At 36.7% G+C, this 16314-nt stretch overlaps 2 protein-coding genes across 12 annotated transcripts in view; one reads left to right on the top strand and one right to left on the bottom strand.

Annotated features, from left to right (window-relative positions):
- syt2a (synaptotagmin IIa) overlaps positions 1-7378 on the top strand; it is an 80770-nt gene extending 73392 nt beyond the window's left edge. For all 6 annotated transcript variants that reach the window (XM_058764211.1, XM_058764214.1, XM_058764209.1 and 3 more), the window contains 3 exons: positions 272-389; positions 1828-1961; positions 2047-7378. In XM_058764211.1, coding sequence (XP_058620194.1) covers positions 272-389; positions 1828-1961; positions 2047-2262 — 468 coding nt within the window. In that variant the 3' untranslated portion in view covers positions 2263-7378. The remainder of the gene's footprint in view (positions 1-271; positions 390-1827; positions 1962-2046) is intronic.
- Positions 7379-8549: 1171 nt separating this feature from the next.
- LOC131532068 (protein phosphatase 1 regulatory subunit 12B-like) overlaps positions 8550-16314 on the bottom strand; it is a 30189-nt gene continuing 22424 nt past the window's right edge. For 2 of the 6 annotated variants that reach the window (XM_058763415.1, XM_058763417.1), the window contains exon 8: positions 8590-10368. Coding sequence is in view for 2 of the 6 variants with exons in the window: in XM_058763412.1 (XP_058619395.1) it covers positions 10282-10368 (87 nt within the window). In the remaining 4 variants the exon portion in view is untranslated. Of the gene's footprint in view, positions 16245-16314 lie in introns of all 6 variants that reach the window. The other 4 variants (XM_058763414.1, XM_058763416.1, XM_058763412.1 and 1 more) reach the window with 4 other exon arrangements.

The raw sequence follows: 16314 nt of genomic DNA, 5'->3' as shown, positions 1-16314 counted from the left end.
TTGTGATTAAACTTTACCTCATGTAAACACAATACTTGTGCAATTAAGCTCCATAATGTGGCATACACCTATTTTAATCAAAGTAAACAGGCATCTAATCATCGTAATAGCATCATTAACACTCTGACCAAAGTGTGCATGTGCTCAGACGTACACGGATGCCATGTTTTGTTCTCATAATTTCATAATTGAACTTTCATTTTTAAATGATTTTTCATTTGTGGGTGAGCTGTTGCTTTAAGGCTGCCTGTTTCATTTTTTCCCAACACAGCCTGAAAAGCTTGGAGATATCTGCATCTCTCTGCGCTATGTACCTACAGCTGGAAAACTCACCATCTGTATCCTTGAGGCTAAGAACCTGAAAAAGATGGATGTTGGAGGACTCTCAGGTACACACACACACACTGCACTGCCTTTTCTTTTCTCTCTCTCCTCCAGAGAGTGGGTGGAGATCAACTCATGCAGAAGACTGGATGTTCCTGCACATGCTATAACCAAAAATATGTTTTGATTTCTGTTTTCTCTTTTCTGTTTGCACTTATATGTTATATATGTGCATACATTGCACATTCTTTGTTTCAGTTTTAAATTCTTCATTAATTCGTCATGTTTCTGTCAGACACGCACTGCAGGCCTCTGTGCCGCAGCAGTGCATTTGTGTCATGCCTGTGCTTTAGTGTCAGTGGTAGCCATGCAGAACAGATAGTGCTCACGTGCTGACTCTGCAGTCCTGCCTGCGCAGCGCACGCGTCCCCTACAGTCAGTCCTCACTGCTTCCACCTGCTGGCGGCTCTGAGAACAACACGCTGCACCAGCATAAAAGAGCACAAACACGTCTTAACCTTCCAATCTTCAGTAAAATTGGAGGTGATTATAGGACAGACCTGGTGTTGGTGGCCTAATAGTGTAAGCATTGGGTTGGTTGTAGGTTTGAACCCTGCAAAGGTGATCCATGAGCTTGCAGTATTCCTTCAGGGGAGGGGTTCCCTGTAATAAATTTATATATATATATATTCCTATTACTGTGTAAAACAAGACCTGAATAATTACTGTATTCAATCCCGTTATTTTATGTATTGTACATGCATATTAATCTGTGACTTAGCAATGTGAGAAATATTCACTAGCTACAGAACTGGTTAGCCTGCTTACTAGAGTGCAGTGGGTCACAGTCTTATTTTAGTAGTATTCATATATTATTATTATATTAATTAATTTTTAATTTGCTTTTATTTTTATATTTTATATTTTCATTTTAATGAAGCTTTAAACTTTTTTTTCAATTTTTTAGTCATTTTAGTACTTCAACTTCAGCTTTATTTAATTTATTTGAGCTTTATTTAATTTACTGAATATGATTTTTTTTAATAGTTTTAGTTTTTGTTAATGTTAACTGGATTATCTGTGCTAGAATACAGAGGAAGTTTTAGTTATTTATATAGATAGATAGATAGATAGATAGATAGATAGATAGATAGATAGATAGATAGATAGATAGATAGATGGGTGTGTGTGTGTGTATAAAGCTTTATTTTTTCAGTTTTTGTTTTAGTAATTTTAGCACTTCAAAATTATTTAATTTAATATTTATATTTTGTTTTATTTCAGCTTTATTTAATTTACTGAATATGATTTTTAATAGTTTTAGTTTACAATATCAACTGTATTATTTGTGCTAGAATACTGAGGAAAATTCTATTTAAGTCTTCTAGGTAGAGCTCATTCCTTTAAGGAAAAACCTAAGGACTCTAGTCACAAATCATAAATTCCCAAAAAATCATCTACAGTATATAAAGCATGACTTCCTGTACTGGTAAACCTCTGCAGATCCCTACGTGAAGATTCATCTTCTGCAAAACGGCAAGCGGCTGAAGAAGAAGAAGACGACTGTGAAGAAGAACACACTGAACCCGTACTACAACGAGTCCTTCAGCTTTGAGATCCCACAGGACCAGATGCAGGTACGCTTTACACAGCTCAACACAAGAGTTTTACATTTTCACGCTCCTTCAAACTTTAATACCAATATCCGTTTTTTTCTCCTAGAAAATACAAGCTGTGGTCACGGTGCTCGACTACGATAAGATCGGCAAGAACGACGCCATCGGGAAGATCTGGGTGGGCAGCAAAGCGCAGGGCACTGAGCTCCGGCACTGGTCCGACATGCTGGCGAACCCACGCAGGCCCATCGCTCAGTGGCATCCACTCAAACCCGAGGAGGAGGTGGATGCCACGTTAGCAGCCCTCACTGCCAAGAAGTAATCCTGTTCTTCTTCCTTCCCTCCCTCTCTCCTTTCCCTCCCTCTTTCCTTTGTTTCACTTTTCAACATGCACAACACGTCATCTTACCCAATCAGCACTGAATTACAGCCATGGGCCACCAGACTAGAGGTATTAAAGAAGACCAGCTCAAATGCGATAGTGGATCAGAGTCTAATGAGAGAGACTCTTTCCACAGATGGTCCTGAAGACAGGCCGAGCTCATAGGTGTGTATATCCTTGAGGTTTATTCACAGAAGAGATGTAAGCTCACATTCACACCCAAATATCCAACAGCATTCCAAAGTTTTCCATCGGAGACCAGGGATAGAAAACACTGCCTCTTTCACTGCCTAATTTAACACATTCCTTCTAGATTCTCTGGTCATCTAGATGAAATCAGTTCTGTTACTTTTGTTGAGTCTGAAAGGACAGTGAAGAATTGTTTATCATTGTGAATAATAATAAAAAAAAAAAATGTGGGAACTGGAGAGATAGTTGGACTAGATGCTCCTGCCCAGCCAGAAGGAATCTTTCAGGTGTCGATTACACTGCCTGCAAAACAACCTCTTCTTCCATTCTTCAGTTCCAGCCATCAGCTGGCTTCTTCCACTGCCCAACATCCTAACAAACCCTGACAAAAAGGAGACAAGCCTTGAAACATCATGAAATAAGCAATTCTTAGCTGCCAGGGACGTCTTCCTGTTAGCATCGGTGTATTTGTTTCTTTGCTTTGATTTCTTGTAGTAAATGTATTCTGCCTGAGCACTTTAAATGAAGGTGTGTTTTTGTTACAGTCAATGCTTCGTTTTCAACCTGCTTTTATTGTTACCTGCAGTTTTTGATGTTCTGAATCCTCTCATTAAAGGAATAGTTCACCAAAAAATGAAAATTAAGTCATCATTTACTCACTTTTCTTTCTTACTGCAGTGGAACACAAAAGGAGGTGTTTCAAAGAATGTTCACGCTGCTCTCTTCCATACAATGGATGTGAATGGTGACCAAGCTTAAAAAAAAAAAAAAAAGGCTTCTGACTTCATATGATCTGATAGACTAAAATTGACTCGGTCACCATCGACTTTCATTGTGTGGAAAAGAGCAGTGTGGACATTCTTCGAAATTTCTCCTTTTGTCTTCTACGGAAGAAAGAAGGAATGCCATACGGGTTTCGAAAAGCATGAGTGAACTATTCCTTTGAGAACTTCCATCACTTTTTGTTTTCATATTTTCTTCATGGTTTAAACCAGAAGTTATGGTTTCACGAGAAGAGCTGATAGAAGGCACTGTTACATGTGTATTTAACTGCACATCTTACCAAACCGCTGAACTTATTTGCACTACTGGAACTGCATTCTGTACATATTGCTCTATCAATCTCAATACATGCTTTTGAGATGGCGCATTCTTGAGACAAGTTGTCAGAGTTTGCATTTGTTTAAAAAGGGAGCTGTTATCATTTGAAAGCTGCTTTAGGGCTTACAGTACGAATCATTGTGTGAGGATGTGAATCGCAGAATATCATTTTGCTTAAGACCGACACAGAACTAAATCTTTGTGCATTTTATCCTCATATTTCCTGGGGAAACTCTTTTGGCAATGATGATACCTTGTGATATTTGTTCAATTATTAAGTAGTTGGGAAATTAAGCAAAATTGCAAGCCTGAATTGGATCAAGACTTTTTTGGAGCATTATTTATTGTGTAGAGACTTTTAAACCAGGCCAAAAACTACAAGTAGAGAGCCAAGAATGGATTTGAGAGAGACTTTGTTATGTACATGCTGTAACCCAATAAAAACAACTCATTCTCATAAGGAAAACGTCACTTTAGCAGCTTTTATCCTGCTATCACATCACTGCAACATTGCATTACGTCATTTATCCAGTTACTTTTAGGGTTAAAATGAAAAGTCTGTCATTGTAAAATGTAAAACCTGTATGATTTTCTGTCTAAAGCACAATAAAAGTAACTCTACTCATGCTTTATATTCAAAGTCTTCATAAATCCCATAATAGCTTTTTGTGAGGAACAGAAATTTACATAATCACCCAAAAGTGAAAAATCTGTCATCATTTACTCACCCTCATCTCATTCCAAACCTGTATGATTTTTTTTTTCCTTCTGTGTAACACAGAAGATGATATTTTAAAGACTGTTTTGTATTCGTCCATTCAGTTCAAGTCAGTAAGTTCCAAAACAAGATTGGACCCCATTGACTTTCATTGTATGAGAAAAAAAAAAAAAATTCAAAATATTTTTCAAAATGTCTTCTTTTGTGTTCCACAGAAGGAAAGTCATACAAGTAAACAATAATGGAATTTTCCATTTTGGATAAACATTCCATTTAAGTTTTAAAGTTTTAAATATTAGCAGTCGAAGCCATTTTGTGTCATTCAAACATAAAAATCTCTGAAGATCGCCGACAGAATCTTCATTTAAAAGTCGCTTAAGTGACGTTTCCCGTATGAGATTCCCCTGGATAAAACAGAAGCTGCTCTTCTGACAGGCTGTGTTCAGTTGCAATAACTCTGTTGTTCGATTGTGAAATAGCAGGTATTTCCATCCACATTCACAGTGCAGTTTGACATTTTCATGTCTTTTTGCAGATCTAATGAATGTGTGGTTATTTATCATTTGTTTATGTGACATCATGCTTTTTTTCCCCTCTAGTATCGTATTGAAACCTCATTTTTTACCGTTCTTTACACCATTTGTTCTGGTGTAATCTCTTTCACAGAAATGTCCCTTATTTCGAAGAACTCTCACAAAAAAATCGCAACTCGCAACTAACACCCCCTCCCCAAACCCATAGGCGTGTAGTTTGACCTATATATGCTTAGTTCCTACTTTATGATACTGCATGTTACAGTACAAAAAGATGCGCATGTTTCAGAGATGAAGCAAAAAATATATTGTGTACCCAAGTAGGTGTTCTTTGTCATTTTAATAACAAAACGGAGGGGGATAAATACTGTGTATATTTTCTAATCAAATCAAATATGTATTTATTTTCTGTGAGTGGGTACTGGAGAGAATATGAAGTATACTAGACTAATCTTCATTTTCAGATTCAATCCATGCCTGGACATCATGAGCAAATACTGTATGTTAAGTGCTTTGTGTGAACTAATATAGAATGAAAACGTAGCCGCATGCTTGCCGTCTACTAATATTGTTAAGGAACAAAATGATTATGTATTGGTTTATTTATTTATTTATTTGAAATTAGTTATTTATATTTATTTTTCAGAGTAAAATTTGTATGTGTCTTTGTCAGAATACGTTCGTGGGAAGTCAAAACTTCCAGCGGGGGCTCCAAGTGGATATTTTCCCCCATCTTATAGGATCCTGTAATCAGCAGAGTATCTCTGTTGGAACTACGATGTAAAGTTTTGGATCATACAGAATCATTATGAAAAAAAATTACACTTTATTATCATTTTTCGTCTTTTCGCTGTCAGTGCCAATGAGAGAAGTCACGTTTACTGCCATTTTAGCTGACTTTACGTCATTCTTACGTGATTTTTTCGGACCAACTGATTTCTACCTTGGCAACGAAGTTGCCGGAGCACAATACTATCAATCGTGTTATAGAAAACTTGGAGTCCCCATTGTTTTCTAAAAAGCTTTTATTTATGAATCTTTTACATAAGAACAGCGTTTAACTAGCCAATAAAAGTAAGTTTGTGTGTGCGAGTGTGAATAAGATAAAGCCATAAGACTTGAGCTAAATCTTTGGAGCTCAGCTATATAGATGTACTTAAGATGATCCTAAAACGTCTATTCCTTTCATAGGCCGATGAACCTCCTCAACATTCCACATAGTCTGTGAAGCTACGGGGCCACACTGTTTCCTAAAATGTGCTAAGTTAAGCATTATTGGCAGTTCAACTTGAAATAATCAGTCTTTCTGTTAATAATATGTCTTTTCGATGTTTTTTTATTGAGTTTATGATGATTTCAGTGTATATTGGGTTTTGTAAACGCCTCGATTTAACACAAAGTGTGCTAGGGACGTCTGTATGAACTTATACATGTGGTCTTAGTTGTTGCCATTCCACTATGTATGTACACACATGCATTTTTGGGCAAAAACCGTTTAACTATGAGAAGTTGTTTGTGTTTACCATTTTAATAATAATTCACAATCCAAAATTCAATATGGGATACTTAAAAAGTATATAATTTGGAAAATTAAACAGAACTGTGCAGAAATTCGGCTTATCCAAGTAATTTCAATCAGCATTGCTTGAGGTCTGAGTGTGAATGCGTGTGATTTTAATAATAATGCATAGGCCCTTTAATAAGGAATAATCATTTGTTGTGAGTTACTTAAGCACTGCCATTCTGCCTATATGGCAGCGTGCACAATGAACATTTATTTGAAACATTCCTGATCGTAAACCACGGAGTTATTACTTGCAAGCAAAGGTTTTTGTGGCAGTTTAAAAACTGCTCATGGATTCCGTCTATAAGTTGCTCTCCATGTATAAATCCGCTTACGAAACCAGCTCAGTTGTCTTTGTAACTCTCTGTGACTGTTTTATGTCATACAAATCAATGAGAGACTGCTCTAACGCCCATAACAGAGATGTTTTCTTTTTTTTTCGAATGCTAGCTGATGCCTTTATGTCTGCTTTGGCGTAATCACATAGCAAAGTTCTGGGGATAAAAGAATCAAAAGCTTGCCATTGTGTCTCTTTAATTTGATTCTTCTCTTGCACTTTTCATTCTGCTTATCTAGAGTTGTAAAATGCTCTTTTTTTCTATTTGTATCTATTTGTGATCAGTTTCTTTTCTTTAGTCGGTGGGAGATTGTGAGGGTTTGTCCCTCAGGCTATGTTTGTACCTGTTTCGGTGTTCTCGTGCGTGTGCGTGTGTTCATGTCCGTATTGTCGTGCCTAGTGTGGATCAATCGCATGCTTTAGCCCTTGATGGGACACTTTGAGAAAACGTTGCTCACAGACTCTTCCCACAACCCCCTAGTGGACAGTACATGAGCATCAGCAATCCTTGTAAAGACGTCAAGGGAACCAAATAGCTCTACAGATTTACCATGTGTGTTACCAGCTCTGTACTGAAACAAATGAGAAAATAAAGGCCTTTTAATTACACTTAACTCTGGGTGTGGTGTTGATATGTTTGCTTTATTTAATTTTGACCTACAATTACAGCTCTGATGGTGTAAGCCTTCACTCTAAATGGTGCTATATAGCACTAAAAGTGGTTATTGGCTCGTAATCATAGGGGAACCACTTTTGGTGCTATATAGCACCATATCTTACACAGCACCTTTGTCAAATGGTGCTATGTAGAACCATAAGAGGTGCCATATTGCATTGTATTTCTTCAACAAAAATGGTGCTAAACCATCAACAATCACTCCAAAGAACCACTGAAGAACTGCTGAAGAACCATACAGGAGCTTAACAGGTTCTGAATATGGTAGCGGTGCTATATAGCCCCTCAGTCACGCCAAAGAACCGCTGAAGAACCACTGAAGCACCAAGATTTGGTGCTATACAGCACCACAAGTGGTTCCCCTATAATTACGAGCCAAAGAACCACTTTCAGTGCTATATAGTAACTTTATATAGTGTACTTGTGTACAACTTGAAATTATTTCAAACCTCTTGGGACTAAATTGGCCTATGTACTTTTAAGTGTATTTTAAGTGTAACAGTAGTAAACTTGATTACCCAACTAGTTTATGACTAAGTGTTTCTTTAGTATCGCAACAAACTTTGTATACAGTTTAGTTATATACTTCTAGTCCACATTTTATTAAAGTACACATTGAAATACACTCAGAGTAAACTATTAGTTTAACAGTTTTTATGCTGCAAGTTTATATTACTAACTAGTAAACTAGTAGTATACTAAGAGTATTCTTTAAAGCGTATTTTCAAAAACAAAAAAAAAGAGTTAGAAATATATAACTAGTAAACTAACAGTATACCAACAAGTACACTTTTAAGTGTAGTTTCAATCTAATTTAATGTAGTTTTTCATCTAGACTAAACTAGTTAAACTAATTGTGTACTCATTTACTGTACTACTGTTACACAAAATTTAGTCCCATAAACTATTGAAATAGTACAAGTATACTACTAGATAAAGTATGCTTAGAAAATATACTTGAACTTTATTTAAAATTAAGACTTAGGTCTGATGAGAAATGGCTACTTGAAACTGAAATGGAAATGCATATCTGGCATTACACATATATTTCTAGTATGTAGCCTAGTTCAGAAGCACATAAAAACACTAAAAACAAGAAATATATTTCAGTGACATGTAAAATGATAATGGTGGAAACCATATAATGGTTGTGATGATCATACAGGCAGGCAGAGGGCAGTACTGCACCTAAAAAGCCACTTAACTACATGTTTTGTATTTTACAGTGTGTTTTTAATACTCAAACAACAAACAATCATAAACAAAGTGCTGTGAGAATTGGTTCAAGATTACAGGTTAAAAACTGTGGACAATGAAAAACAAAGCATTCGAAATGGCATTTGTGTGATGTGTTTCTGTTTTATATAGATACTCTTAATTACAAAAAAAAGGCACAAATAAATATAAAACACATTCGATTGGTTCGGGGTATCCATTCTTCAGCCCATCAGGTCATATATAAACACTACAAATGTAAAAGTAAACAGGACAAATGGGTTAATATGAGGAGCGTGACGTCATATCTCAGTGGGAACGTTCCTTTTAGAATGTTCTGGCAGAGCTTCTGAAGATCATACTGGACCAACTGACCGCTTCAGGATAATTCGATTTGATTGATGATCAAATACTCTTTAAACGAATGGCAGTTTGTTCAGCTTTTCCCTGCTGAAAAGACCAGAACAGTTGGTGACCAATGCTGTGGTTTGGCTGCTTATCCGTAATGTGCTGGTGTTCTTCATCAGAAACCTTGACCAGCCTCACAGTCAAGTGAATGTTTGTGCTGGTTCCACAGGGAGACAATGTGGCAATCTGGTTCCAAAACGAGGTTTTCCCTCCAAAGAAGAACCATTTTGGGTTCCCCAAAGAACCTTTAATTGAACAGTTCTTACAACAATTAGTTTTTCTTAGTGTGAAGAACATTTTAAGAACCATTTTCCTCTATAAATAACCTTTTGTGTAATGGAACATTTCCATGCATTTTGAAGGTTCTTCATGGAACCATCAATGCCAATAAAAAAACTATTAATTTTAAGAGTGTAATAATATTCTGAAGAACCTTTTTCCACTGTAAAGAACCATTTGTAAAATGTAAAGGTTCCAAGGATGTTAGAGGTTCTTCGTGGAACCACTGATGTCAATAAAGAACTTTTTTTTAGAACCTTTAAAGCAGCCTGGACTAGTATGGACATTCATTTCTGACATTGAGAAGCCATTCAATTGATTGGACATTTCTGTGGGAGAAACCAACACTGTTCTTATAGTGTGATTGCAGTGTGATTGGAGTACCCTACTGCAAACAACAAGTCAACCCAACTTAAGGTGGTAAAACCAGTTAACTAGTTCAAGTTATGTTTTTGAACACTGTTAACCAACTCAGCCAGGCCTTCGCCAGCAAAAATGGATGCACAGCTTTAACCAAGTCGGTTATGATGGTTGACCTCAGCTCCACTAGCTGGTTGTCCTGTCAGTCAACCACCTAAACCAGCTAGAAATGATCTAAATACGGCTACCACCTTATTTTGTAAGAAAGTGGATACTTGCTTTCTTCACTGGAACACAAAAGAAGATATTCTGAAGCAAGTTGATAACCAACAGTTTTGGTGATGACTGACTTTCATTGTATGAACAAAAAAGACTGAGACATTTCTCAAAATATCTTCTTTTGTGTTCCAGAGAAGAAAGCAAGCCATACCGGTTTGTAACTACATGAGTAAATTAGAATTTTTTGGTGAGCCAACCCCTTTAACCCTGGAGCTGCTGCACCAAGAGCAGGTCAATGTGAAGTTCTCAGATTTGGTCTCTTTCTGTTCAGTATTTCTCCTCCCCTTTAACCGGTCGTCCTCACTTGGAAAGTTTGCTGATGACTCTGATTAAGGCTCCATTCTCATCTTTCAGCCGCTGGTTATCAGACTTGAGTTCTGTCAAAACCTGAGATTGATTAAAGATGAGAATGAGTGAGAAGAATGCATTCATTTACTTAATTATTTAGAGGTCAGGTGTTTAGTCATGTGACATCAAAATAACAGTGCCCATCAGATGGCAATACTCCATAATTTTAAAATGGTTCTTCTAGACAAATTTTATCTTAATCTCATGTGACAGTACTTCATAATAAAGCATGCAAACATTGCTGTATCATAACACCACAGAATATTATTTTCAAATATGATTCCTTTGTAAAGGCAGTTGGCAGTGCCATGTGAATGTGAGCTCATGCATAGAGAGGTTCACCTCCTCCTACTCCAGTGAGTAAAAAAGCATTGCCAGAACTACAAAAGCTTTAACAGGAGAGCAAACCCAGCCACTCATGACTTCATATCACATCCTTCCAACCATCGGATACAACAACAAAGCTTTTGTCCTCCCTTTTAGAAATAACCAGCACACACAGAAAGACTCGCAGCACAGTGGATAGTTCTGTGGATAATTCTGAATATGAATAGGATACAAATTGGTGTCCTGCTGCTTTTAAGCCATAAAGGCACAAATTCCATGTTTTTTAGAAAGAGATTTATTAAATATGTGTGATAAATAATTATTTAACATAAGATTTACATAGCATTTAAATTGCATCCAAGATTCTGGCCTGTCAGTGGTCTCGATCCACTCAACTAAATCCAACAATTAAAATCATTATTTGTAAAATCAGCTGCTGATCTGCATTAAATTACTTGTAAAAATACTATCCATATTTGATCAAAAATATAACATAATATATTCAATAATAATTAACCCATATTATAGTTTCATCTTTTTTTTTATCTGTAATTTTTTATTATCTGTTTTTAATATAGACATCCAATAGTCTATAATATCATTTATAACCAGCGAGTTACATAATTGTTTTATTCATTTTTAGTTTCGACTTTAAAAAAATTGTTTACTTTTATTGCTATCTGTGAATAATATAATCATGCAATATTCTATAATGTCATTTCTAACCAGAGTTACATATTCAATGTTCTCTATACACATTCATATTCTTCCATATTCTATTTGTAATTTAGGCATCCAATAATCTGTATTGTTATTAATAACAATTGAGTTACATATTCTATCAATATTCTATTTTTGTAAATGTACAACTTTTATTCATTTTAATTTCATTTAAAAAAATTATTTTTATAGCTATCTGTGTGCAATATAGGCATCCAATAGTCCGTAATGTTATTAATAACCAGTGAACAGATGTGTTGACAGAGACTAGAATGTGACGCTACAGTGGCTGTGATTTGATTTGGACACTGCTGGAGTATAGAGACATTTGGTCATGCGTTTAGATGATCTATAAATATCTTCAAAGCCACCGCCTGCAGCAGGAATGTGAGGGGTTGCCCTTCCCCAGACCCGGGAGAGAAACAGGGAGAAAGAAAGAAGGAGCGAAAAAGCCTTACCAATGCAAAACAAAGGAATGAAACAGAGAGACCTGCCTGAGAGGTGAGCAGCAGCGGGACAGAGGAGGAGGACTACAGGGTACAGCGGAGAACAGGAAGGAGGAAGGGACAGAGAGAGACAGAGAGGAGGACTAGAGATCGTCCGTCTCGGGGAGAGAGGCCTTCTGAGAGAGGCGAGTGAGGGAGCACAGCATGGCTTTGTTCTCCAGTAGGAGGTGCGCGTTCCCCCTGCGGAGAGCCTGTAGCCGAGCCAAAGCAGGAAAGGTCTGGAGATACAGAGAGGCCCGAATCATGAGAGCAAGTGTAAGAGAACATCAGAGAGGATTTGGGAACAAAAATGAACAGCATTAATGTGTCTGAGTTACTTAAAACAAAGTCAACATGAAATCAAACTTATTGTGTTTCTAATTCATCATTGCACATTATTCATGAGAAAAGTGTTTTATAATTGTTCATCCAAATGTTACGGTGGCCCAGAAGTGCATATTTCGAAGAATGTTGGTAACCAAACAGTTCAGGTTCCCATTGACTTTGGACAAAAAAATAAATAAATAAATACAATAGAAGTAAATGGGAACTGAAACTGTTTGATTACCATTAAAGGGCTAGTTCACCAAAAATGAAAACTAACTCATGATTTACTCACCCTGAAGCCCTCCTAGGTGTATATGACGAATACAGTTGGAGTTACATTAAAAATTGTCCTGGCTCTTCCGAGCTTTATAAAGTCAGTGAATGGGGGTTGAGAATTTGAAGCCCAAAACAGTGCATCCATCCATCATAAAAAGTGCTCCACACGGCTCCGGGGGTTAATAAAGGCAAAACAATGCATGCACATTTCAAACTTTATAAACCGTAATCTCTAGCTTCCGCTTACTGTCATACTCACGTTCACGAGAGAGTGGTGTCCAGCAGATGATGTAAGACGTTGGCATAGCGTAAACTCCGGTGAGAAGTAACGAACGCGGAAGAGCAGAGAAGAGAGCAAAACAACATTGGTCACGAATTAGAAGTACAAAACGAGGAAAATGCTGGAGGATTTTGATATAAGCCAAGAGGAGACTGGTTTTCCTTTGCTGTAAACAAAACTTGGTATATTGCATATTCTCGCTCTCTCGTGAACGCGTGTACGACAGTTAGCAGAAGCTAGAGATTGCGGTTTATAAAGTTTTAAATATGGATATTTTTCTTATACAAACACATTGCTTCATTCAGAAGCCAGGTCATTTTTTAATATAACTCTGACTGGATTTGTCTGAAAGAAGAAAGTCATATACACCTAGGATGGCTTGAGGGTGAGTAAATCATGGGATGATTTTTATTTTTGGGTGAACTATCCCTTTAACAATCTTCACAATATCTTTATTGTATTCTGAAGAAGAAAGAAATGCATATACGTTTGGACCATTATGAGGACAGTGTTCATTGTTTGGGTGAACTATCCCTTAAACTAATAACAATCCAGCTACTTATTTGTTAGTTACTTGTCAATGCAAGAATCTCCCATTTATATAATGCAATGATTCCTTTAATTATCCATATCTTTAATTCTGCTTGAATTAAACTCTGTTAAAGTTGAATACGCCAAGCCAGAATTTCTCTACCATCTGTAAGGGGTGCATTAAATCTGACAAAGTGGTTTAATAAAAGGGTCCAGTGGTCTAAGGACATCCAACGATATATTGTACCAACCTTTTTTTAATCGACACTTGAATTTTGCATATAATAATGTAGCTGTGTAATAATACTACTTTTGAATGAGTCAGTCAGTTCTCTACGCTCTTTAATAATTGTGCAGTAAATCTAACACACTGGCATCTTGCATTTTCTAACAGTCTAGAAAATTCCAGGTTTTGAACACTTTTACTGTGCCAATCGTGTTTTTATAATCACTTAAACTTCCCATATGGGACAATACAGGCATCCTATTGCACCATCAGCCCATTTCGTGTTGCCGTTTCTCAATCACAACAGAGAGCATGTTAAAATTAACATAAGTGCTTCATACTAGTGAAAATGCCTTAGTGGCATCTAAATATTAAACCATGTTTACTGTACCAATCTTTTTTATAAACACTTCATTATAGGGGTAGTTGACAAACGAAATCCAAATATTGATACTAATTTTCTGTGGACCCTTTTTTACTACTACTTTAACTGTTAGTCCAAACTTTATCAGGTTCATTCTGAATGGTTTACAACCCTGGTGAAACTCCATATAGCCACATTTAACTGTAATATATTTGCTTGAAATTGTTCTTATTTCTCCACCTTCCAACCACCTGTCATATAGAGACTACTTTCTGGTCCTATATCTTTCTTAAGGACATTCAAATGTGAAACAAATATTATTTTAAATGCATTAGAATATAAATCATGTTTCACTCTTAAATGTCACATTACAAATAAAATGAATTTCATGTTGACTTTAGAAAGGAACAGTTCTGTTTAAACAGAAATATAAGCATGCAAAGACGATCAGGTGAGAACAGAAATTTGTGTTGGATGAACTCACTGACACACAGCATGTGCAACTGTAGTCATTCACAAAAAGGATGAGGAACACAGGCTTGCAAATGTCTTCATGACCACTTACTTTAAATAAAATCAAGCTTTTTATTGGAGGACTTTTAAAAAGTAGTAATCACCACTATTTTCTTTCATAAAAGCCACACTGTGCAGTAAGGAGATTAATGAGCGGTGTGAGGCATCTGTGGTCAACCTCAGAAACTTCCTGAACCAGCATGTGGAGAAACCCTGAGGTTTGACACCGTTTCCAAACATGGTTTCACGGCTTACGGATTTGGGACCAGGCCATTGAGTTTCTCCAATGCATGAAAAACCAACAGAGAACTGGGAGGCATCCGGCATCTGTTCAGAGCTCTTTCATGATTCATTGATTTGTCTCTACAAAGAGCATCTGTAGTCATATTTAAATGGTTAACTCTATGAAATGACACACTGCTTTGATAAACAGAGGTTGGCATGTCATAACGGCCAGAACAGATGACCAGTGCAAGTACTGTTGTGCTTCAAGTCATGACTCACTTTGTCACAACATGGCTTTTAGATGGTGCTGAAACACTCGTCTCTTTCTGCTGAGCCATTCCTTACTCAGTAGACTATTCTGCATAACCTGCTATCTACCTAAAGTGCTATCTAACCTAAAGAAACATCCTTCAAAAACAGCCACGTGAAAACACTCTACATAGGCAGCAAGACTCGCTAACAACTGATTCCAACCCGCTTAAGTTTTATGTCACACGTCACTATTTCCAGATCCAAGCGCTCCTTCAGATCTCAAAAGCAAACAGCAAATGGTGCTAATATACATTCATGGTGTACTGGAAAAATTATAATCCTAACCTTTGTCTTCACACTGAAATCATAGTTGGCCAGAGAGTGATTAATTTTTTTATGAATTGTTAAAACCTTGCACAGAAACTGATACTGTGAGTTCTTAATAACGTGCTATAAATAATTTGTGCACAAAACAGCTATTGAGATCAATTGCAATGGAATCGAGGCTCGGACCCGAAAACAGTATTTAATTCGTCACGACTTATGTGGACAGAGTTTTCCATTAGCATGTTGCTTCTAATGTCCCTCTAAACAAACTATACTTTTATTAATAAGGCATTAGAGTGCATAGAGTGCTGTAATGATGGCATATTTTTCGGCGAACCGAAAAGTTTGCATTACCGTGATTTACTCAATAAAACCCACTAAGGTTTCCCAATTGGCTTTTGGATTACTGCAGAAAATTAGCTCTGTGACCAACAAAAGTTTGTGACACTTACATGTTTTATTCACCATGATAATATTTACAAATGAACACAACTTTTATTAATAATAATAATGAATTTTGAAATACAATCACCAGAATTCAAAAGCTAAACATAGGCTATGTAATTAGCCACTTGTTAGCAACCACATTTTTGAGGTATTATATTTTATGTCGCAGAATAAATTGTGAAAATATCTAGAGCTTGTGTGAATCACAGACCTTATTTCAGGCATGTAATCAAAAACCCATTGACTTTTGGGAAGATGGAACCAAAAGTGTTAAAACTCAAACTTATTTCCAGGTTTCAGCCTACAAAAACATGCCATCCTTCCAGCACTCCATTGTGGTTTTGTCTATTGACTACTCAAATGACACAGATTCATTTTTGGCGTTAATAGTGTTCCATAGAGACACATTATTCAGAGCCTAAGGAGAACAGCTCAGAGCAGGACGTCCCGGGTTGTCATCTAGTAATTGCGTCATGGCATTAACACAGCATTTATAATCAACGTTACGCTTGACTCAGCCAATGCATTCTGGGATTGTCATTTTATTATTTGGTCACAATGAGTAGCAGTTTTTCACACAGTGCTCGCTGTTGTCTTCATAGGACAGTAAGCCTGCTGTTGAGGAATTACAGTAGAGTTATTTCGAGAGCATTCAAGAAAAAAAAAGTATGGATACAAATCTGTG

This window comes from Onychostoma macrolepis, chromosome 23 (assembly GCF_012432095.1).
Source record: "Onychostoma macrolepis isolate SWU-2019 chromosome 23, ASM1243209v1, whole genome shotgun sequence".
Classification (NCBI taxonomy): Eukaryota; Metazoa; Chordata; class Actinopteri; order Cypriniformes; family Cyprinidae; genus Onychostoma; species Onychostoma macrolepis.
The sequence above is the reverse complement of the archived record's forward strand: the minus strand, read 5'-3'. Positions and strand labels throughout refer to the sequence as shown.